Raw genomic sequence first — 24398 nt, 5'->3', positions numbered from 1 at the left:
TAAAATAATATATACAATACTATTATAAGCGAAACATGGTTCTGTTTGGTTGGTTGGATAACACCTTCCTAAAAAGTAAGTTAACACACTTTCCTATATAATCTGTACCCACGCAGCGAAGCGATCTATGAGCTGTAGCAGGAGGACTTTTTAAAATTTTAACTATCTAACTTTTGAATTCTTCAATATATAATACATACGAAATAATACGTAAATATTTCAAATTCATTAATCTTAATAATATATAATTCTTTTATACTTTTTTTATAGAATAATAAAATGACAAATCTATCTATCTATACTATACTATTATGAGCAAAACATGGTTTCGTTTGGTCGGTTGGTTTACACCTTCCTAAAATATATGTTAACATATTTCAAAATAAATTTAAAATAAATATTAAAATCAGTCTGTACATCGCAGATAACTTGGTTGGTTGGTTAACCACTCCCAAGAAAATCTAAACTCATTTTCCTATTAAAAGTATAATTAAAAAACACAAAAAAAGATACCCACAATCCACATGCAACACGGGTGTTCCACACTTCTACAAGCTGCAGGGCTCTACACTGGCGAGACTGGCCAAAGCAGGTGCACCTCTCTATGAGCAACACCAATAACAAAATGGATGTTTTTAATGAAAAAGTAAATTACGAATTTCTTACACTAAAATTTTAATTATAAAACAAAGAGTTTAAGTGCAAGCAGTAAACGTACAATCCAATTTTAATATTTCAATTCTAATAGTATAATATAAACTAGCTTAGAACCTATTCGATGCACATATATTTTTTAATGTTATATAATTTTTAAAATAAATTCAATTTCAAGGCTCAAAGTACACCGACAAAATTTAACTGATTATACTTAGGTTTTTTTAATTTTTTTAACCTCGATCAACTGTATAATTTTATTTTAGTTAAGATGAATAGTGTACATTATTTTGTCTTGTTTCAATGTCATTACACAGACAAATGAATGATCTCTATTAAGTTTTGAAAAAAGTTTCATGAATAACACAGATAGTTAATCAACCCGTGTGTTATATAAATCCAATTACTATATAAACTGAAATACAGTACTGGTTAACCGACTACCAAATTTGTAATGTTTCATCAATGCATTCTAATTCAGGGTACTTGTCATCATCAAAAGCACATTTGTGCTCTCCATTATTTTTCTTTGCTCTAGCACATAGACTCTATAAGCAGTCCTTTCTAATGAGTAACTAAAAAAGATAGCTTCAAAAACTTTAGAGTCAAATTTGCCAACATATTCAGAGTTGTCTTTTAACACAAAGTATTTGCTTCCAAACACATAAAGATGTTTAATTGTAGGCTTCTTTCTAGACATGATTGAGTAGGGTGACTTGCCAACACTTTTTTTTACCAAGTATCTGTTCTAAACATAACTTTTAGTTTTAACAGCTTCTTCCAAAAACTTGTTGGCAACTTGACATCCTACAACATTGTTCTTTCAACTTCAACTAGAGTTATGTTCTTTATTTTAACCATACCATTTTATTGTGTTCTTGGAGCTGAAAACTCTTGAGTGAAGCCTTTGTCTTTACAGAAATCATTCAGTATAGAATTTTTGAATTCAGTACCATTGTCACTTCTCAATCCTTTCACATAATGGTGATCTTCGGCATGTTTCTTAATCTTCTTTATGTGCTCAATGATAATTTATGGAGTTTCATCTTTAAAATGCATAAATTCCACCTAAGTGTACCTTGAGTAGTCATCTACCATTATTAGTGTATATCTTTACTTAGAAATGGACATGACATTTACAGGACCAAACAAATCTAAGTAGATAAGTTGTAGATGAGCATTTATAGAATTCACAGTTTTTCTTTTGTGACTTGATCTTTTCATCTTTTATTTTTGACAAGTATCACAGACCCTATATTGAACAAAGTCCGATGCAAGCATATCTCTCACTAACTCTGTTCTTACTAGAGTGTTCATTGCCTTGACATTCAAGTGAGACAGGTTTTTGTGACACAACTAGCATTGTTCACTTGATGACTTGGTGTCGAAGCAACACACCTTGTCCTTGTTTTCCGAGTTCATGTCTCCGATAAATAGTCTTCCTTTCCTTAATCCTTTGAGAGCAATTTTACCAGTCTTTCTATTTGTGATTAAGCAATCTTATCTGTCAAAGTTCACTTTGAAATCTCAATCTGTGAATTGAATGACACTTAGAAGATTTACTTCAAGTCCTCCAACCCGTGCTACATCTTGAGTGAAAACATTACCACAAATCAAATTGCCATATCCCATTGTGAATACTTTGTTGTTGTCTCCAAAGGTCACCAAAGGGCCACCATCTCCTCAAATAGTGATAACACGACTCTATCACCTGTCATGTATCTGGAATAGCCAATATCAATGAACCACGTGACTTTATTCTTTTTTCTTGCATATAATGAGTTTTAAGTATTTTTAGCTACCCAAACAGTGGTGGGCATATTCTTTTTCTTTGCAGAGTTAGCAGTAGTAGAGCTTGAATTATCAAAAGAAACTTTTTTCTTAGGTTAATTAACTTTCCCATTTTTGACCTCAGATCCACGTTTGATTTCCTTTAGATCTTTTCTTAATTTATGACAACTAGTCATGACCTTCATGTTGCAGGGAATTAAATCAAACTTGTCACAAAAAGAATAAAGATCATCAGTCTGTGCTTTATTGTACTTGCATGCCATATACTTGGGCTCACTAACAGTCTTTTTGCAAAGATGAGTTAATTGATTTGTTGAGCCACATTTTTTATATTGTTTTCTAGGGGCATCTGCAACATAAGCATAATTGTTATTTTTGTTGACTCCAATCTTTCCATTTCTGTGATTCTTTTTCTTCTTTGTGCCTTCACTCCTTACTTCAGTTTCAGGAGTCTTAGGGACAGGGCTGGTCACAGGCTTTTTTTCACTTTTAGTGTTGATAGTAGAATTAATATTTTTTTTGCTCTCATCCTCATCTGCAATTTCTTGCTTAATGATGAGCTCATCTTCACTAAAGTCCACATCACATGGTTTGAACAAAGGTGCACTCACCTTTTGTAGCACCTCAGAAACTTTCTTGTTCAAACTTTCTTTGCCTTTATCAGTTTAATTTTTCTTTATTGGTAGATTAGCCTCATAATCTAGTCCAACTGCCACATTGGCACAAGGTTTTTTCTTTGCATGATATTGGCCAACTAATTCAAATGCATTCTTAAATGACTTAAGTTTAAGTTCATTTTTCTTAATCTTTTCTCTTAGTACAGCCTCTATCTCCTCTACACACTCCAGCTTCTTCTTTAAATATTTATTTTCTTACCTAACAAAATCTAGGCTCACAAGCTGCAGTTCTGGTTCTTATTTGTCTATTTCCATTTTCTCATCCACTTTAGATAATCTGTTCATTTATTTAGTGGAAGCGACCATATTTGTGTAAATATGAAGCATTTCTATGCACATCATTTCAACAGTTTTTTTATATTGAGAGGAATTCAAATCATTGGTGGTTAGGATGGGTACCTTAGGTTTTGATACAGATGATTCTCCTTTCTCTAAGGCCATAAGAGCATAATTTCCATATTCTTCATTTTTATCTTCATCATCTATGGCATCCCAACTTTTTCTCTCAGCAATATAAGCTTTTCCTTGTTACTTTTTCATAAAAGCCTCATACTTAACTTCAAGCTACAAGCTCATCACAATTATAGCATGTAATTTAAGATCTGTCCACAGATCCTGATTTGTAGCAACTCTTGCCAGTTGTGTTTGAGTTCTTCATCTGACATTTCCTTTTCGGCCATTGTTGTAGGAAGATTGAACTTTACCCTTGAAGTAACTGGGCTTCTTGAATATTATGTTTGAGAATTTTCTTTCCAGGTAGGCAATGGATTGATCCATTTCATCCAACTCATCAAAGGTGTAGTATTCTTCTCCTTCTACTTCTAGAATGACTTATTTTTGAGGTTCCTTGTATTTCTGCTCAATAGGATGTACAACTTGAATTTGAGATTCAGCTTTATTTTCAATCATCTTTTGGTCACTTGCTATCAAGGCACCTGATACATCAACCACATGTCCTTGATTTAGCTTTAATGACTTCCTTTACAACATCTCAAGTTCATAGGTTTTTAGAACTTCATATAAAACCTCCAAGGTTAATCTGCCTAGATCCCTTTATTCCCTTTTTGCAGAAATTTTCTGTTCTAAGTGGTCAGGAAGAGTGAGTAAGAACTTCAACTTGACCTCCTCAGCATCATAGAACTTGTCATGCAACTGCAAGTCATCTATCAGCTTGTTAAATGTCTCAAATACTTCAGTAATTCCTTCTTTTGGTTTAGCCATAAAATCCTCATATTGAGAGATCAAGATTCTTCTTTGGTTTGATCTTATTTCTTCAGCATCTTCACATAAGATCTCTATATTATCCTATATTTGCATGGTTGACTCACAATTATTAATGTTGTTGTACATAACATTATCAAGAGACTCAATCAAAATGAGTTACAAGCCACTGTCAAGTGAGACCTTCTCTTTCTCTGGCTCAGTGTATGTAGATGGATCTTTTGGTGCATAATGAGCTGGAATAACAACATCATATTGAGTTGCTTCAGGTACCCTCACCATAGGAATGAAGGGTCCATGCTTGAGAATCTCAGGGAACAGTGGATGAGCCATCCTGATAAACAATATCATCTTCTTCTTGTTCTTCTTCTTCCATGGAGTGTAGTTTTCTTTGTCAAAAATAGGCAACTTGATACTGTTAAGCTGTTGTGCACTCATACTTCCAAGATCTAATCTGTTTTCTTTCAGATTTTTCTATGACACCACTTGTTAGGTAGGAAATACACATAGAGGGGGGGTGAATGTGGGTTTCTTGATTTTTACTTGAAAACTTTATGAATTATTTTCAAGAAATCAAGTTAATTGTTTAGGCTATCTTAAACTTAACCGTTTAAGTATTGTTTTAGGGAAAATTATTTAACTATAATAAACACAGAGAAATAATTTTCCAAACTCACTTGATTTTTATTAAAAAATCAAATAAGTTGTGCTATAAATCTGAGTTCTTGAATATTGACGAACTCATCTACTTCTTGAGAGAATACAAGAAAATCCAGTCTATTTGTAACAACTGAACGAAGGACCCGTGACATGCTTTATAGACCAACATACACAGTTTACATAGATTGCAATAAAATAGACTAACATAATTTTTAAAGCTATTTTATCTATTTCTATTTCAAGTGTTGCATATCTTCATACAATCTTCTTTGTCTACAAACATTCCTTTGTCTAGTTCATCCTGGTCCTTGATTTACACTCTTCAAGCCGCATTCGTAAACTTTCCATTTTAATGATAAAATGGTTTGTTGACTGGTAATCTGAAATCTTTATGATAGATGCATTTTGTAATTTAAACTGTTGTCGAGATCTTCAAAGTGTATAGAGATGTCTATATCGCGATGTAGAATGACTTGTCGAGATCTCCACATCTCTAAATGAGTAAATAACTTATCGAGATCTCCACTTCTATATATGTGTAAATGACTTGTCGATATCTCCACTTCTTTCCATGTGTAAATGACTTGGTCCACATGTCATATCTGTACATGTGTTTTGACTTATTGACATCTCCATTTCTCTATATGTCTTTTGACTTCTCTATAGGCAAATTGACTTCTCTATAAGTGAGATGACCTCTCCACTAGAGAAGTGACTTCTCTACTGGTCATATTGACTTCTTGATAAGCTTAAGTAGTTCTCGATATACTTCTCGACATTCCTTGATTTGTAACTTCTAGACATTTGACTTAAAACATTTTTCAATCTACAACATTATTCTTCACCAAGCTATATATCTTCATTCTGAGGCATGAGTATACTTGATCTTCTTTCAGAGATTTATTCTTAGCTGGTTGGTTATTTACTGAAAAACATTATAGTCTAGTTTTCTTCAACATTCTTACAGACTCAAAGAATACCATTACAGATTACATAAGAATTACAAGAAAACTAATTCTTGGGATTGCCAAGGTGACTTAGTCTTGTTATACTGAGGCATGCCTTGCACAACACTTTCTTGACTGTATTTTTCCCATTATCTACAACTATGATCATATCTATATTGACTATGGTTGAGAGCCTGTGTGCAATTAATTTGACAGTTCTACCTTGCATAGTATTAGTCTCCAGGGCATTCTGCACCAACTTCTCTTATTCTAAATCAAGTTTACTTCTTGTATTGTCGAGCATTAGAATTAGAGGGTTCTTTAAAATGGCTATTGATACAGCAATCCATTGTTTCTGTCCACCGAATGTCCTACCAGGTATTCAAAGTTCTATAATTAAAAGGCCTTTAATATCCTTAGTTTTATGCTTCTTTTATTGATAGATAATAACGGGAGGAATAATTGATAAAAATAATTCCTCTTCTGTTTCATTAACATTGCTGGAATATATACAATGTACAACACACACCTTAAGGCTACATTTAGGGAACCTAAATATATCCATAACTAATTATAGGAACAGACTAACTAATTACAATAAACCATATCCATAAATATCTCATAAATATCTTTAACACACCCCCTCAGTCGAAGCGGGAGGTAGACGAACACTGAGACTGTCCCTGAAATCTCCAAAAAGAACACGCGGAAGACCCTTTGTAAAAATATCTGTGACTTAATATCGTGATGGCACATGAAGAACTCGTACCTCACCTCGTGCAACTTGTGGCGCCCTCCAAACCCGGGTCAGAATTTTGGGATCCACAACACATACACAATATATAATTCTGTAAAAGAGATATTAATTATAATGACCCTGCTTCACAAAACCACGGATCACAACAGGTTAAAGTATAAAAACAAGCCACAACCTTAACTTTTATTACAACGTACCAAATTTCCCTTTAATTTAACTTACAAAAAGTATTCTTACAATTTGACTATTTTTCTACCCCATGAAGCTTCTGCTAGCTCGATTCAACTCAACTGGAACCTTAGCCCGCACTTTGGACTGAGGGACTTTACTATCATCCATATCCTTTTCAACTGTAAATTATATAAAAGAATCACAAGGGTGAGCTAACTAGCTCAGCAAGTCATAATAGTGATAACTAAGGTTAAACAATGATCAAATAAAATGATTCAAAGGAATCAAGTTTCTTTTTAACTAATCATTAGAATTGGATATTCATTTTAAGTTTAAAAAAAACCAAGGTTAGGCTGCTGATCAGTCACGCACTAACCCCGAGCAAGCACACAATACTGCTCTAATTACTGGATCCAAGGCACACATTGGCCTAAATTGACCATTGGTATGGTCTGACCACGAATCTGGTCCACATATATAAAAACTATCCAATCCAAAAGCAGTTCAATATGATAACAATATGATTCAATAAAATAAGATCATAATCAATGATGGTTAAAAATTTGCATAAAAACGTAAGAGAACTCATGGATATCTCAAGGGTATATCCGGGTATGTATAAGAAACGGTTTTCAGTTTGTACAAGGGTCAGGTATCAGACCAGCAATGATTTTTCAGGATATGGTTCTTTGATATTATTAAGAATGATTGGAGTATAAAAGTTTTTGTGTTTTCAAATCATCTTTTAGTGTTTGGTGTTTGGTAGTTATATCTTTGGGGAGTAGTATTATATTTGTATGGTTCGGTGTCTGAGGATCAACAAAGGACAGATTACAAAGAATAAGGTTTATGGCTCAAGATCAAGAAAATCAGGGTTCAAGGTTAAATGGTTTAAAGCTCTTGCAATATAAAACATGAGTTATTTTGAATAATAGTGACATGTATAAAATAGTTCAAAAACATTGGTAATATATATCTTGAAGAGAGGTTCAGAAATACTTGCCTTATAAGGCTTTACAACTATTACTGATCAACTCTGAGCCGATTCTCCTGCTCAGGCTCTTAACATCCAACCACTAAATCCCATTGGATTTGACTTCGACACTCAGGTCTTTCTGTTGAGACACTAATGAGCTCATCGACTGACCACTAGGTTATCTTTAGTTCATCGTCCACTTTCAAGTTCCCGGCTATAACCTACAGGGTCGAAATACCCTACGTTAGACGTCTAGGTATGCTTGACATATCCTCAATACCAATTCTACCCAACGATATTCAAACTCGACTCATAATTATGTATATTATTACAATACCATAACACACCCAACAGTCAGGGTTCACGTTCTCGAGAAATCGGTTTGGTGTTCGTTTTTAAAAAAATACGTATACTCATCATTTTACGAAATTAGGGTTATTGGGTTTTAACAGAACATTCACCACCACATACAATCATGTTCCACACAGAATATATATATATACTTGTTTATACTTGTTCGACGTTCCGATTATTACAGGGTATGTCCCGAATTTCTGAATTTAATTTCCAAAAATTCGGGCAACACCTCCTCTGTTTATCGGCCTACCCGTCGAACAACTCGACGTCAAAACACAACCAATCAATCTAGTCCATACCAATCACGCAATTTACATTCCACAATTTCTCAACCACCGATTTAAATCAACTAATTATTATTATTATTATTTGTATTTTATTTTTATTTAGTCTAAAAGATTAGGACTCAGAATAATTCATCATAGTCCACCGTCCGCTCGTCGAAATTCATCGCGGACGGCAGCAAAATTTCGCAAGTACCCGATAAATTCCCGAGTTTCCAACGCGAAATTTCGCCGATTATTAAAATCATTTTCCCGCAGGAATAATTTATTTCACGAATTGCAATCAAATAATTCCTGCAGAAAATTAAAACATAATATATTTAATAACAGTTCAACTCAGCACAAAGGCACGCGCGCAACACGCGCTAGTACAACCGGAAAATAAAAAGAGCTCAACCGGAGACAATCCGGAAAGGAAAACACAGGCGTCACTAGCCTCACCAGAATGCACACACTCAACACACATCACAGTACACACACGAACACACACACTGATCACACATATATATAAATATATACATATAATCGAACAGAATTAGGCCGGAGTAATCACCGGAAAATAGCTGGAATACGAGCACGGCGGAGACCAGAATCAAGGGAAACAAGGGAGAAACACAGGATTCACAGTAGGGAAAGAGAAAGTGATCGAAAGAGGAAAAAGAAGTAAGGCATAGAGAACAGCGAGAGGGATGAACGGGTGAGGATAGAGTGAGAGAAAAAAAATGGACAGATAGAAATGAGAGTAGAGAGAGACCAGATTTGCTGCAGACACGTATCTCCAATTATAGATATGTGTCAATCCCTTATGAACTGGAATAACACGCATACAACCAATTAATCGGGCTTTTCAGGTTCGATTTCCCTTGATTTAACGAATTAACTACGCGAGAGAATATACCAAAAATTTACCAAACTAGTTTTAAAATGTTACAAATATCCCGAATTTTATGAAAACATAAATTTTTAAATTTTTAAATAATTTCTAAAACGTAATTTATACCTGCTTTTATCAATTAAACGAAACAACGTGCGGGTGAAATTAATCCCGAAAATTTCCAAAATAATTTTAAAATTCTCAGAATATTCCAAACTTAAATAAATATGAGTTTCATAATTTTTAAAGAATTTTAGAATTAAATATGGATTTTACCATTAAACATACTCAGAAAATCATTTAAAGATAAATAACGAAATATTGATTTCTCAATTTTACAAAATCCTAAAAATAATTATTGTAATTATAAAATCATAAAAACAATTTTAGAAACATTCCCAATATTTATGCAAATAAATTTTCACTAAATCCACTTTTGAAAGTGAAAACAATTCAATACTATCCCATAATTAATCGCGCGGACAACCCGGTACACTATAAATCACATATAGATACTAATCAAACAACACATAGCGGTCAAAACTAACACACATATCTTATTTATTTAATAATTTCCATAATTGCACAGTTAAATAATTCAAAAAGAATACACGAGTCGTTATATCCTTCCCCCTTAAAAAGATTATGTCCTCAGAATCTGGTCTAGTTACACAAGTGAGGATATTTGTCAAGCATATCTCACTTTAATTCCTAAGTAGACCCTTCTACTCGAGGGTTCAAACGTACTCACAATAGGTATGCACTCATTTCCAAGGACTTGCCTTTGACGATCAAGAATTTGGATTGATCACTATATGCAGAATAACTTGAACAAGAGCCCCATTGGCTCCTGATCAATCATTTAATCCAAACTCAATACTTATCACTGCAACATTGAAAAGTAAAATACATTAAGTGTACACACAGGTGTGACGGTCATATCATTTATGAACAACTTTATCTATATTTATCAATACCTCGGACTTAGCTTGTCCCTTCTATTCAAATTTATCCAATCTTTTTCAAGACGACACTTTTACTAACACTACTGGTCCTATTTCTACACTCATACTTTCTCTCAATACAATTTTGTCTTCTTTCTTTGTCTACTCCGAGCTGCTTCAACCAATAGCACTGCGCTCTTGGTGTGTCGAATTAACTTTGAATTTAACAACTTCCTTTCTCTCATTTCATCTCAATAAAATGGGGACCTACACTCGCGTTCACATAAAGCTTGGTAAAGTAGCATTCCAAAGCTGACATCGATGATAAATAATTATTCCAGTGTTTTAAAAACTCAATCTCTCAATATATCTTACAGTTCGTGAATCATTTTCGTACTTTGACTCTCCGCATAAGGATGTTAGACGGTGCTCATTTTCCATTTGGTTTCTAAACGTTTAAGCATTTCTTATCATTTTTCATCAGTTAAGGCTGAAAAGTAGTCTTATATATTCACGTATTATCACCTTTAAGTATTTAAGCTTCAGATTCCACTCTTTCCCATTCGTCTATTAATTTCTCGGTGGTCTTAATTACATCCAATCTTCTCTGTCGGCATAATGCATCTGTTACCATACAGCTTTGCTTAGGTAGTTGTTAATGGATTAATTCAGAATCTTTTGTTAACCCTAGTCAAAATTTCATTCTTGAAGACTCAACGTATAGTTGTTTTCCTTTTGATTTTTAGAGAAAAATCCTTGGGCATCCCACGCAGACTCTCTTATTCCTTGAGTAGCTGAGGATGTTATCAATGAATACAGTTTACTTATCCAAATACTCCTTATACACCACATTCCTTAATTCCTTATAGCCACTTGATACACTTGTCATTTCACATAATATCATCAGAGCTTGCAATGCTCTAAACTCACTTTAATCATAATCTCTGATATTTTCTCAGGTCAGATCTAAAGTTAATTCTCAATACATAACACACTTCTTAAATTAGGTCTTATAAGTAATCAATTCTTTATAGGGTCTCACTTCTTCTTATTCATTGTTTTGTTAAACTCCCGATAATCAGTACATACACTTATAATTTCATTCCTTTTCTCCATGAACATCACTGGTACCTTTCACAATTCACTTCTTGTAAAACCATTCCCTGGGCCTGCCTTATCCATTAGGCCTCCAATAGTTCACCTTAATTCTTTGACGTGTCCAACACTTTCTAATCCATTTTGAAATATCCTTCTTATACCTGGTTATCGCTGTTTTTCTTTTATTTCCATATATTTTGGCATCTCTTCAATAGAGTATATACTTTATACTATGAATTCCCTGTGGCATCTCATTTCTTAATTCTTCTACTTGTAACTTCCAAGTGCTGGAAGAGAACCTGGGGATATCGTGATCATTCTTCTGGGCGCATAAATTTCCTCTCACTACTGCTAACATCGTGATCCATTATCTTCTTTTGACATCTCCTTATCTTTCTCTTAACAACTTTGACTGAAAGGTCATACTATTCACCCTTGCTCCTGTTTGGATTATAAACTCTGACTCCCAATTCCAACTTCTAAAATTCCATAGAAAATTTTTCTGGTATAGTTTCTATGTCCATTATTGCTTTCCTCTATCTTGGCTTTTCCTCGTGAATACATACTTCAACCTCTTATGGCCCATATAGATCTTACACCTTTCTCCATACATATCATGTTTCCCAAATCTTTCAAAACGAATATTATTACTGTTAATCCCAAATTTGGGTAGGATACTTCTGCTCATAAGGTTTCGGTTGTCTGGATGCATATACAATAACTCTATTGTGCTGCATCAACACACATCCTATTCCCTAATGAGAAGCATCACTATAAACTACCAAACCTCCTTGATACTTTTAAATTGATAAAACAGGTGCTGAAACCATTCTTTCATTTAACTCCGGAAAACTTTCCCTTCATCCTTCTCCATTTCACAAAACTTCTTGCTTTTCCTGGTTAGCTTCGTCCAAGATATTGCATCTTTCACGAAATCTTGCACAAATTTCCAATAGTAACCGACCCATGATAAAACTTCTTACTTTTGTTGGTGTTTCTGGTCTCTTTTCATTCATAGTAATTTTAACTTCTGCTGAATCTCTTTTGATCTTCTCTACATTGACTATTTATGCTAAGAACTATATTTCATACAACTTCTTTCTTCTCCAACTTCTCAGTCATCATTAAAGGCTTTGCATGGTCCTCCGTTGATTTTAAGTATCACAACTATAGCTTACTCGGATATTCCTTAAAGATGTTGTCCATCCAGTTCAAGTATTAATGGTATATTGGTTAATACAAATGACAATACGAGAACAGTACTTAGTTCTGAAAATTATCCTTGATACATCCATAGGTTTAATCTTCAATTGGTGAAATACCAAGTCTTAAATCAGTCTTATAAAAGTACTTTGCTTCCTTCGTTTGATTAAATAAATCATTGGGTCAAGGTAACAGATACTTGCACTTGATAGTAAACTTGTTGAACTCTTGCTAGTCGACGCATACTCACATACTTCCATCTTTCTTATTAACATTTAATACCGGTGCACCTTATGGGGTATACTAGGTCTAATCGCTTCTTTTTCTAGCATTTCTTGCGTTTACTTTGCTAACTCCTTCACTTTAACTGGCGCCATTTTGTGCGGGGCCTTGGACACTGGCTTCATTTCATGTACTAAGTCAGTCACGAACTCAATTTCTATATCCAAAGGAAATGTTGATAACTCATCCAAAAACATATCTTGAAACTCCTTAATTACTATAAAATCTTCAAACTTTGTTTGCTTCCGACTTTTATGTATTCCATAATCACCATAATGCTCATATCTTGATCACCATAATCATCATTAACAAATTCGTTACTTTCTTTCATCTTCTGAACCTCCTCACCTTCTCATTTGGCATCCTCAGAATTATATTTTCGTCCCGACGGTCTGTCTGGACATCACGCTTTAGTAGTCAATTCATTCCTTAGAATAATATCAAATCCTCTTATCTTCCAGGATATCAATTCTACACAACTTATTGCCAGGAATCTCAATTTCACCATTGGTACTCACTTATTTAACAACTACACGTTCTTGACTTGCTAGTTCTTTAATCACAATCTTATCAATTCAACGGGGTAATTCATCTTATCAACAAAACTTTGAGAGATAAACAATTAAGTTTCCCCCACATCTTTTAATACTTTAACGCAAAAGGTATACACCCTGATCATCCATATCATCACGTCCGTATTCTGAATAACATATTTCACAGGAAAATCGCATATTCTCATTCTCGAAAACGTATTCCTTATTGGAGTAGATTCCCTTGATTCTTAGTGGCTTCTTCACTGGGACTAGTGATTTGCAATCCTCGACAGGTGCCCTTATTTCCTTCCCATACATAAGATGTAGATGGAACTTCGTCCACTTGATTCAGGATACTTTGATTTCTGTTTGAAAACTTCTTGCAAAGAACGATAGTACAACGAAATGACTAGAAGAATTTAAAATTCAACAAAAATTAGAGTTGAAAAGAAAGAAGAAGTAAGGATTTGAATATGAATGAGATAACCACATTGGTACTTAAGATGGCCAGTCTTTCATACCATATGGCATACAGCATATGATTAGGTGGCATCCCACCCGACTCTTCGTCATTCTAACAAAGTGTCTCACCATAACACTGTTTATCCCAATCAAAAAGCAAAAATTGGGGGAAACAATTAAATTTGAAAGGAATGCAATATCCTCCTTTTCGATATCATAGCAAGGAGTTTATTTAAGAAAAGAAGTTCATACTTATTTAGGAATCAAAAAGGGAATATACGCTGTAATATTGAAGACAAGAACGATACCATTGGTCACCATCCACATTTCACTTGTATTTATCTTTCGAACTTGTTCGATCATATCTCCATTGTTTCATATAATAACTTTAGAAAGTACGTTGAAATGCCTTTGCAAATTAAGCATTATGGTAGATTCTTACTTATCACGTCTTGCGTCTTTAACATCACACCTCTACATATAATACTTTAACAACTCGATCATAATGACGTCCCTACCAGACAACCTCGAGTTTCCTTTTTCAATTTAGAATAACCCCGAAGCATTCAATATAGCGATCCTTGTGTTAATAATATTCTTCTTTTTAGGAAATCTGGAAATCTTCTCAATCTCCTTCAGTCATACTCAGACTTCTGTTAGATCAGTGAATTCTTTGAACTTGGATAATCCTGTAATTGGATGAGTAATTGCTCTGTACACTAATTCTGTTGTCAATCTTATCAAACAATATTTGTACCTTTCTGTTGAGAATAACCAACTTCTTCATAATCGCGGATCACTTTGTCCTCTGAATTAACAATACTAAGTCTGAAACAGCATTCTTCCAGGTAATCCGGGCTTTCTGACAAACAAGAAACTCAAGTAGTAACTTGACAACCAATGTTTAAAAATCATTTTATTCGAAAAGGCTTTTAGAAATTTGTAAAGGAAAATCTTTTTCGAAAACTTGTTTAAAAAAAAGTTTGGAAAATCACAAACCTGGTTGTCCTTACTATATGAGTTGGTTGTTGTCCTTCCGACCTATAACAAGGTACCATATTAAAGAAACAATTACATAAAAGTTCGTTCACTCCAATCTACCTTTTCTCCTTTATCGGGTCCATTTGCCTTCCTTAATCGACGAAAACTTCAATTTTCGTTGCATGTTATCTTATTCGTAGATTCACATCAAAGCTTCCATACTGGTAATACTCCCGACATTACCGTTGCAGTAGTTAAGTAAAACAGGCTATCCAATAGCCAATAAGTCTATTTCATAGAACAAAGTTTGCTCGTATCACATCACATTACTACTTTACATATCGCATTTATCATATTATCATCATTTAATTTCAAAAAAATCCTAGGTTTATACTTTTCTCTCTTACTTTTTCAAAATTCATCTAGTTCATCCCATACTTATTCACGGGTGGCTTAGTCACTAAGGGCTTCTTTTAACCCGATAACAGCTATCCTCTGAAACACTTAAATCTCCTCTCTAAACTTCGTCTCACCTCTATTTATAAATCAAGCGCTCACCATTTACTATAGCTCTCGAATCCATCCTCGTAGGTACAATCGCTTCATAGGACAAGTTCTAAACTGGGGGTATAGAACAGGATGTAGGGTAAACTAAAGAGATACGCTCACAGCCGAATGTCCAGTGAAACAAGAATAAACAGATGGAGGTTCTTGAATAGGTAATCTCATATCAAAAGGTGGAAAAGTAGCGTAGAATAGCTTGAAGAAGTGCAACCGTTATAACAGAAGGCAGTGCCATTAATACTGGTGGAGGAACAAGGTGCAATTCCAATCTGAGAGAAGATGACGATCCTCGAATGGAAAGCTCCAAATGATCAAATGACACCGGGAAATCAAGATCTGCCATTGCCGTTGTCTGGAATTCACGTCGCAAGCTGAGAATCCCGAATCGCAACACAAACCGTGTCGAAGACTTACTATATAGTCGCACTCATCCTCACAACGTCTTATCTTTCTGTTTCCTATTCCTAATCCTAACCCTCTACCCAATCCCGACCATCTAGACTTGTTTCAGTGACTTATAACCTGTGGCTCTGATACCAACCTGTGGCGCCCTCCAAACCCGGGTCAAAAGTTTGGGGTCCACAACACATACACAATATATAATTTTGTAAAAGAGATATTAATTATAATGACCCTGCTTCACAAAACCACGGATCACAACAGGTTAAAGTATGAAAATAAGCCACAACCTTAACTTTTATTACAACGTACCAAATTTCCCTTTAATTTAACTTACAAAAAGTATTCTTACAATTTGACTATTTTTCTACCCCATGAAGCTTCTGCTGGCTCGATCCAACTCAACTGGAACCTTAGCCCGCACTTTGGACTGGGGCACTTTACTATAATCCATATCCTTTTCAACTGTAAAATATATAAAAGAATCGCAAGGGTGAGCTAACTAGCTCAACAAGTCATAATAGTGATAACTAAGGTTAAACAATGATCAAATGAGATGATTCAAAGGAATCAAGTTTCTTTTTAACTAATCATTAGAATTGGATTCATTTTAAGTTTAAAAAAAAACCAAGGTTAGGCTGCTGATCAGTCACGCACTAACCCCGAGCAAGCACACATCACTGCTCTAATTACTGGATCCAAGGCACACATTGGCCTAACTTGACCATTGGTATGGTCTGACCACGAATCTGGTCCACATATATAAAAACTATCCAATCCTAAAGCAGTTCAATATGATAACAATATGATTCAATAAAACAAGATCATAATCAATGATGGTTAAACATTTGCATAAAAACGTAAGGGAACTCATGGATATCTCAAGGGTATATCAGGGTATGTATAAGAAACGGTTTTCAGTTTGTACAAGGGTCAGGTATCAGACCAGTAATGATTTTTCAGGATATGATTCTTTGATATTATTAAGAATGATTGGAGTATAAAAGTTTCTGTGTTTTCAAATCATTCTCTTTTAGTGTTTGGTGTTTGGTAGTTATATCTTTGGGGAGTAGTATTATATTTGTATGGTTTGGTGTCTAAGGATCAACAAAGGACAGATTACAAAGAATAAGGTTTATGGCTCAAGATCAAGAAAATCAGGGTTCAAGGTTAAATGGTTTAAAGCTCTTGCAATATAAAATAGGAGTTATTTTGAATAATAGTGACATGTATAAAACAGTTCAAAAATATTGGTAATATATATCTTGAAGAGAGGTTCAGAAATACTTGCCTTATAAGGCTTTACAACTATTACTGATCAACTCTGAGCCGATTCTGCTGCTCAGGCTCTTAACATCCAACCACTAGATCCCATTGGATTTGACTACGACACTCAGGTCTTTCTGTTGAGACTCTACTGAGCTCATCGACTGACCACTAGGTTATCTTTAGTCCATCGTCCACTTTCAAGTTCCCGACTATAACCTACAGGGTCGAAATACCCTACGTTAGACGTCTAGGTATGCTTGACATATCCTCCATACCAATTCTACCCAACGATATTCAAACTCGACTCATAATTATGTACATTATTACAATACCATAACACACCCAACAGTCAGGGTTCACGTTCTCGAAAAATCGGTTTGGTGTTCGTTTTCAAAAAAATACGTATACTCATCATTTTACGAAATTAGGGTTTTTGAGTTTTAACAGAACATTCACCACCACATACAATCACGTTCCGCACAGAATATATGTATATACTTGTTTATACTCGTTCGACGTTCCGATTATTACAGGGTATGTCCCGAATTTCTGAATTTAATTTCCAAAAATTCGGGCAGCACCTCCTCTGTTTATCGGCCTACCCGTCGAACAACTCGACGTCAAAACACAACCAATCAATCTAGTCCATACCAATCACGCAATTTACATTCCACAATTTCTCAACCACCGATTTAAATCAACTAATTATTATTATTATTATTATTATTCGTATTTTATTTTTATTTAGTCTAAAAGATTAGGACTCAGAATAATTCATCATAGTCCACTGTCCGGTCGTCGAAATTCATCGCGGACGGCAGCAAAATTTCGCGGGTACCCGATAAATTCCCGAGTTTCCAACGCGAAATTTCGCCGATTATTAAAATCATTTTCCCGCACGAATAATTTATTTCACGAATTGCAATCAAATAATTCCTGCAGAAAATTAAAATAGAATATATTTAATAACAGTTCAACTCAGCACAAAGGCACGCGCGCAACACGCGCTAGTACAACCCGAAAACAAAAAGAGCTCAACCGGAGACAATCTGGAAAGGAAAACACAGGCGTCACTAGCCTCACCAGAATGCACACACTCAACACACATCACAGTACACACACGAACACACACACTGATCACACATATATATAAATATATACATATAATCGAACAGAATTAGGCCGGAGTAATCACCGGAAAATAGTCGGAATACGAGCACGGCGGAGACCAGAATCAAGGGAAACAAGGGAGAAACACAGGATTCACAGTAGGGAAAGAGAAAGTGATCGAAAGAGGAAAAAGAAGTAAGGCATAAAGAACAGCGAGAGGGATGAACGGGTGAGGATAGAGTGAGAGAAAAAAAAATGGACAGATAGAAATGAGAGTAGAGAGAGACCAGATTTGCTGCAGACACGTATCTCCAATTATATATACGTGTCAATTCCTTATGAACTGGAATAACACGCATACATCCAATTAATCGGGCTTTTCTGGTTCAATTTCCCTTGATTTAACGAATTAACTACGCGAGAGAATATACCGAAAATTTACCAAACTAGTTTTAAAATGTTACAAATATCCCGAAGTTTATGAAACCATAAATTTTTAAATTTTTAAATAATTTCTAAAACGTAATTTATATCTGCTTTTATCAATTAAACGAAACAACGTGCGGGTGAAATTAATCCCGAAAATTTCCAAAATAATTTTAAAATTCTCAGAATATTCCAAACTTAAATAAATATGAGTTTCATAATTTTTAAAGAATTTTAGAATTAAATATGGATTTTACCGTTAAACATACTCAGAAAATCATTTAAAGATAAATAACTAATGAAATATTGATTTCTCAATTTTACAAAATCCTAAAAATAATTATTGTAATTATAACATCATAAAAACAATTTTAGAAACATTCCCAATATTTATGAAAATAAATTTGCACTAAATACACTTTTGAAAGTGAAAACAATTCAATACGATCCCATAATTAATCGCGTGGACAACCCGGTACACTATAAATCACATATGGATACTAATCAAACAACACATAGCGGTCAAAACCAACACACATATCTTATTTATTTTATAATTTCCATAATTGCACAATTAAATAATTCAAAAAGAATAAACGAGTCGTTATACAACTTTTTCTCGAACAAAATGAATATCCATTTCAATGTGTTTAGTACGTTGATGTTGTACTAGATTACCCGGCAAATAGATAGCACTGACATTGTCACAATACACAACAGTAGCCTTTGTAACTGGATAATGCAATTCCAATAAAAGATTTCGGAGCCAACATGATTCAGAAACAACATTAGCCACACCCCTATACTCGGCTTCTGCACTAGATTTGGAAAGAGTCAGTTGTCGCTTGGAAAAACAGGAAATCAAGTTGTCACCCAAAAACACACAATACCCAGATGTAGACCGTCTCGTGTCGGGGCACCCACCCCAATCAGCGTTAGTATATGAAACAAGAGAGGACTGTGAAGAGGGATAGAGATGTAATCTATAGTCCTGTGTTCCTTGAATGTACCAAATGATTCGTTTAAGAGCTTGCATATGAGCATCCCGTGGATCGTGCATGTGCAGACAAACTTGTTGAACCGCATAAAAAATGTTTGGTCTTGTGAAAGTCAGATATTGAAGTGCCCCAACAAGACTCCGATATAGAGAGGTATTCTCAAAAACAGAACCAACAGTCGCACTAACTTTTGCCTTCGTATCAACAGGTGTAGGTGATGACTTACAAGAGGACATGCCAGCCCTCTCAATTATCTGTTGTGCATAATTCTTCTGTGAAAGAAACATGTCGGCCTTATGACGAGTGACTGAGATACCAAGGAAAGAACTCAAGGGACCAAGATCCTTCATAGAATATTATGAGCTAAGAAGCTTCATAATCGATATACAAAGAGCATCAGATGATGTAGTGAGAATTATATCATCGACATAAACCAAAATATAGGCCATGTGAGAAGCACTGCGATAAACGAACAATGAAGTGTCACATTTGCTTTGAGTGAAACCAATAGATAGAACAAAGTCAGCAAACTTCTCAGACCAAGTCCGGGGGGACTGCCTCAGCCCATAAATTGATTTCCGTAACAAACACACATAATCTGGACGAGTACGATCACGATAACCCAAAGGTTGATGCATATAGACTGTTTCCTTTAAGTCACCATGGAGGAAGGCATTCTTTACATCTAGCTGATGAATTGACCATCCTTTCGAAAGTGATAGGGAAAGCACTGTGCGGATTGTAGCTGGTTTCACTACCGAGCTAAAGGTTTCGTCACAATCAATACCCACCAGCTGAAATTTTCCATTACCTACAAGACGAGCTTTATGCCTCTGAAACACACCATCCGAATTTTCTTTATTAGTAAAAATCTACATAGATCGAATAACGTTAACATCAGGTGGACGGGGCACCAAATCCCACGTCTTATTTTTAATAAGAGCATTATATTCCTCATCCATGGCTATTTTCCAATTCGGGTCCCGAAGAGCATCAACAGGGTTATGTGGTAAAGGCGACCGAAGAGCTGTCGTGGTATATGCATGATGAGAATATCTCAAATTTGGTTTTAACAATACCCCGTTGACTCTTGGTGACCATTGGGTGCTGGTTTACAGGTGTAGGGGAAGAGGTTGATGTTTGAGGACTCGAGAAGGAAGATGAACTCAAGGAGGAGGGAGATGTTGACGTTGGTGAAAGTGAATGAGAGAAGGATTGGTTTAAGAGTAATGAACTTGTTGGAGGGGAATTCCCAGGGGAAGGAGGAAGACTACCATGTCTTGTCTCGTGTGTTTGAGGACTTTGCGGGTGAGCAGACATAGACACAAGAGGACTTTGATTTTGCAGATGATACACTGAATAAGGTGATAATCCATTCGCTAAAAAATCATAAGTAGATGTGGATGAAACATGTAACGTAGCAAACGGAAATACTCGCTCATCAAATAACACATGGAGACAAATTATAATATGTTTTGATGATAACTCATAACATTTGTAACCACGGTGATTAGCCGGATACCCCAAGAAAATACAAGGCGTTGAACGAGGTTGTAATTTGTTAATTGTGGTAGAGAGAATGAGAGGATAGCACAAGCAACCAAAAACCCAAATGTTAGAATATGAGGGAACCCGTCGATATAGGATTTCAAGAGGCGATAAATTTCCTAAGACCTTGGTCAGAAGAACATTTAGAAGATATGTAGCCATTTGTAATGCATGATTCCAAAAATATGGAGGGAGAGATGCATGAGCTAAGAGTGTTCTAGTGACATTATTAATAGTTCAGATTTTTCTTTCTGCTTTCCCATTTTGAGAAGAAGTATGAGGACAAGACAACCGAAAAGACATGCCATTGTTCTTAAAAAAATTCCAGAAATGACGATTAGCAAATTCCCTCCCATTATCACATTGCACATTTTTAATGGTACACTCAAATTGGGTGAGAATATGAGCGTGAAAATCCACAAATTTATCAAAGACATCAGATTTCTTAGCAATTGGAAAGGTCCAAAGAAAATTAGAAAAATCATCCAATAACACAAGATAGTACTTATGACCCATAGTACTCAAAATCGGAGAGGTCCAAAGATCACTATGAATGATATCAAAGGGCCTTAAAGTACTTGAACTAGAAGATACAAATGGCAATTTAATATGTTTTCCAAAAACACAAGATCTACAAATGCTAGAATGAGAAAGCTTAGAACAATCAATGCTTTTATTGAGTCGAAGAGCATCCAAAACTTGTGCACCGGGATGGCCTAAACGGTCATGCCAAAGTGATGAATTTATGGCCGCAAAAGTAGAATGAAGAGCTCGATTGTTGATAGATTTTGTAAGAGGATAAAGATCACCCTGGCTCTCACATCTCATTATTGGCTCCCCCGTATGTAAATCCTTCACAGAAAACCCAAAATGATCAAATTCCACCGTAACAGAATTATCAGTGGTAAATTTGCGAACAGAAATAAGATTTTTAACAATTTTAGGAGCGTGGAGAACATTTTTAAGGGACAAAGGAAGGTTGGGAGAGGGTAATGCAGTATGACCATATCCTTGAATTGGAATAATATGACCATTACCAACAACAATGCCATTATGATGAGAATTATGTTGATTGTTTAAATTAACATAAGATGAGAAATTATCATTTGAGGATGTCATATGAGATGTAGCACCAGTATCCATGTACCACGACGGATCAGGTTGATTGAGAGTCATGGTATGCATTGCAGATTCAATATCTGTTGGAACATAAGAAGCTGACTGCCCAACTGTTGTTCCTGTGAAAGCTTGTTGTGGTCTAGGACCAAAAACTCCAAGCTGCGGCTACTGAACTCCCATGGAACGAGGCTGGGTCCAACCCTGAGTTGGGTTATGGACAAGGCGGAGTTGACCACCCTTGCATCCAAGGTGGGGTTGACCAAGGTTGGAAATAACTTGGTGCCCACTGTTGTAAACCCCACCGCATTCTATTCTGTTGTTGTCCACCGTAACCACCATTACTACTGCCACGACCTTGACCCATACGTCCCCCACCAGAGCCACGACCGCTACCTGAACCAGATCGTTTATTATTTTTCCTGTTGTTATTATACTTATTTCCACAGGAAGGTGTGGATCCTTGATTCGAACCTGTGTCTTCAAAGTCCGTTGGTGAGACAACCAACATAGCAGATTCAGACCCTGCAACAACCTCTTTTGCTAAACCAGCCTCCTCCAATGTCAACATAGACCTGGCTTGATAGAATTGTGGGAGAGGGTCACTTTGTCGGATTAAGGTCCCAACACCACGGTATGCCCTTGGGAGACCTGACACCAGTTGAATAACAAGTCTACTATCCGACACCGGTGCCCCAACATTTTTAAGTTGATCAGCAAGAGACTTGAGACGCTGACAGTAAGCCGAAATATTCGGAAAATTCTCCACTTTTGTACTGGAGAATTCAGCCTCTAAAGTTACCACACGGGAATTCTTGTTGTCCTGGAATATATCACGTAACCTGTTCCATGCTTCCATAGCCGTGGCATCTGGTTCAATGATTGTATGCAAGAGATCATTGGAGATAGTCGCATAAATCCAAGATAGAACCGTAGCATCAAGCGTCGACCACAATTCATTTTCATCCTCAGTGGAAGGAACCTTCTCTTTGCCTTTGGAAGGGGGAATAATATGAGAAAAAACCTTATGAGAATGCATGCGGTAATTTTGAGCTCTTGTTACCAGACATGGTTTGCTGATTATTTGTATCAGTCATGATGATGAGAAAAGAAAAGAAGATGATTGATCAGCGGAAGAGAAGAAAGAAAGATAAGATCGTGATAATGGCCTAGAGCTCTGATACCATGATAGAAATAATTCCTCTTCTATTTCATTAACATTGTTGGAATATATACAATGTACAACACATACCTTAAGGCTATATTTAGGGAACCTAAATATATCCATAACTAATTATAGGAACAGACTAACTAATTACAATAAACCATATCCACAAATATCTCATAGATATCTTTAACAATAATAGTTTAAACCAATAATAGTTTAGACCTCTAAGGATAAGTAATTGACCTCTGCTATATTTTGATTTTGAATTTGAGATATGAAAGAGTGGGCATTTATCATCACTACCACTCTCAGTCTGTTGGCCATCTGCATCATTGTTCCTTACTTCATGCTTCCCTTGACGGTATCCGTAAATACTGATGCCTCTTAGGAAACTACTCCCATATTTTTCCTAAGAAACTTCATATGAAGATGGTTTATGTTGTTATTAATGAAAGTTTCTCCAGTATGATTTTACACTCCATTAGGCTTTCAGTTATACACAACATGTACAATATGTAAACATATACATCTTAAAGCTAATGTAGTATTGGTTACAAACCTTTTGCAGCATCATAGAATCTTGCCAATAGGGAGATGATAGTGTTGTTCCCACAACCACTAATGCCTACTAAAGGAACCACCTATCCTGCTACAATTGACAATGAAATATCTTGGAGTATGTGTTTCTCTGGTCTGGATGGATAAGAGAAGTGTATGTTAGTTAATGAATTTCAAGAAAATGATAGCAAAATACAAAATTCAAAGACAGTTTCATTTTTCCAGAAAGCTAAATACGAGAAAAAGGTAGTTATGGTCTCCATGGCAGCTTCATAAGCGGAAATTTTTATCTTATTCATGTGGAAAAAAATTATAGGTTTAAACACTAACAATTTAACTCTAGTATATATGTATATATATAAATGTGTGT

At 35.4% G+C, this 24398-nt stretch overlaps 1 protein-coding gene across 2 annotated transcripts; it reads right to left on the bottom strand.

Annotated features, from left to right (window-relative positions):
• Positions 1–21600: 21600 nt before the first annotated feature.
• LOC141686974 (uncharacterized) lies at positions 21601–23478 on the bottom strand. Of its 2 annotated transcripts, none has more exons than XM_074492091.1 (2): positions 22320–23478; positions 21601–22038 (listed from the first exon to the last, which is right to left on the bottom strand). In XM_074492091.1, the coding sequence occupies exon 1, from the start codon at positions 23339–23341 to the stop codon at positions 22517–22519; it is 825 nt and encodes a 274-aa protein (XP_074348192.1). In that variant the 5' UTR covers positions 23342–23478; the 3' UTR covers positions 21601–22038; positions 22320–22516. The 2 variants fall into 2 exon arrangements, with proteins under 2 accessions (XP_074348192.1, XP_074348193.1); XM_074492092.1 differs by having other exon boundaries at positions 22334–23478.
• Between the last annotated feature and the right edge of the window lie 920 nt (positions 23479–24398).

Source organism: Apium graveolens, chromosome 9 (assembly GCF_009905375.1).
Source record: "Apium graveolens cultivar Ventura chromosome 9, ASM990537v1, whole genome shotgun sequence".
Classification (NCBI taxonomy): Eukaryota; Viridiplantae; Streptophyta; class Magnoliopsida; order Apiales; family Apiaceae; genus Apium; species Apium graveolens.
This window is presented reverse-complemented; position numbering and strand designations above follow the sequence as displayed.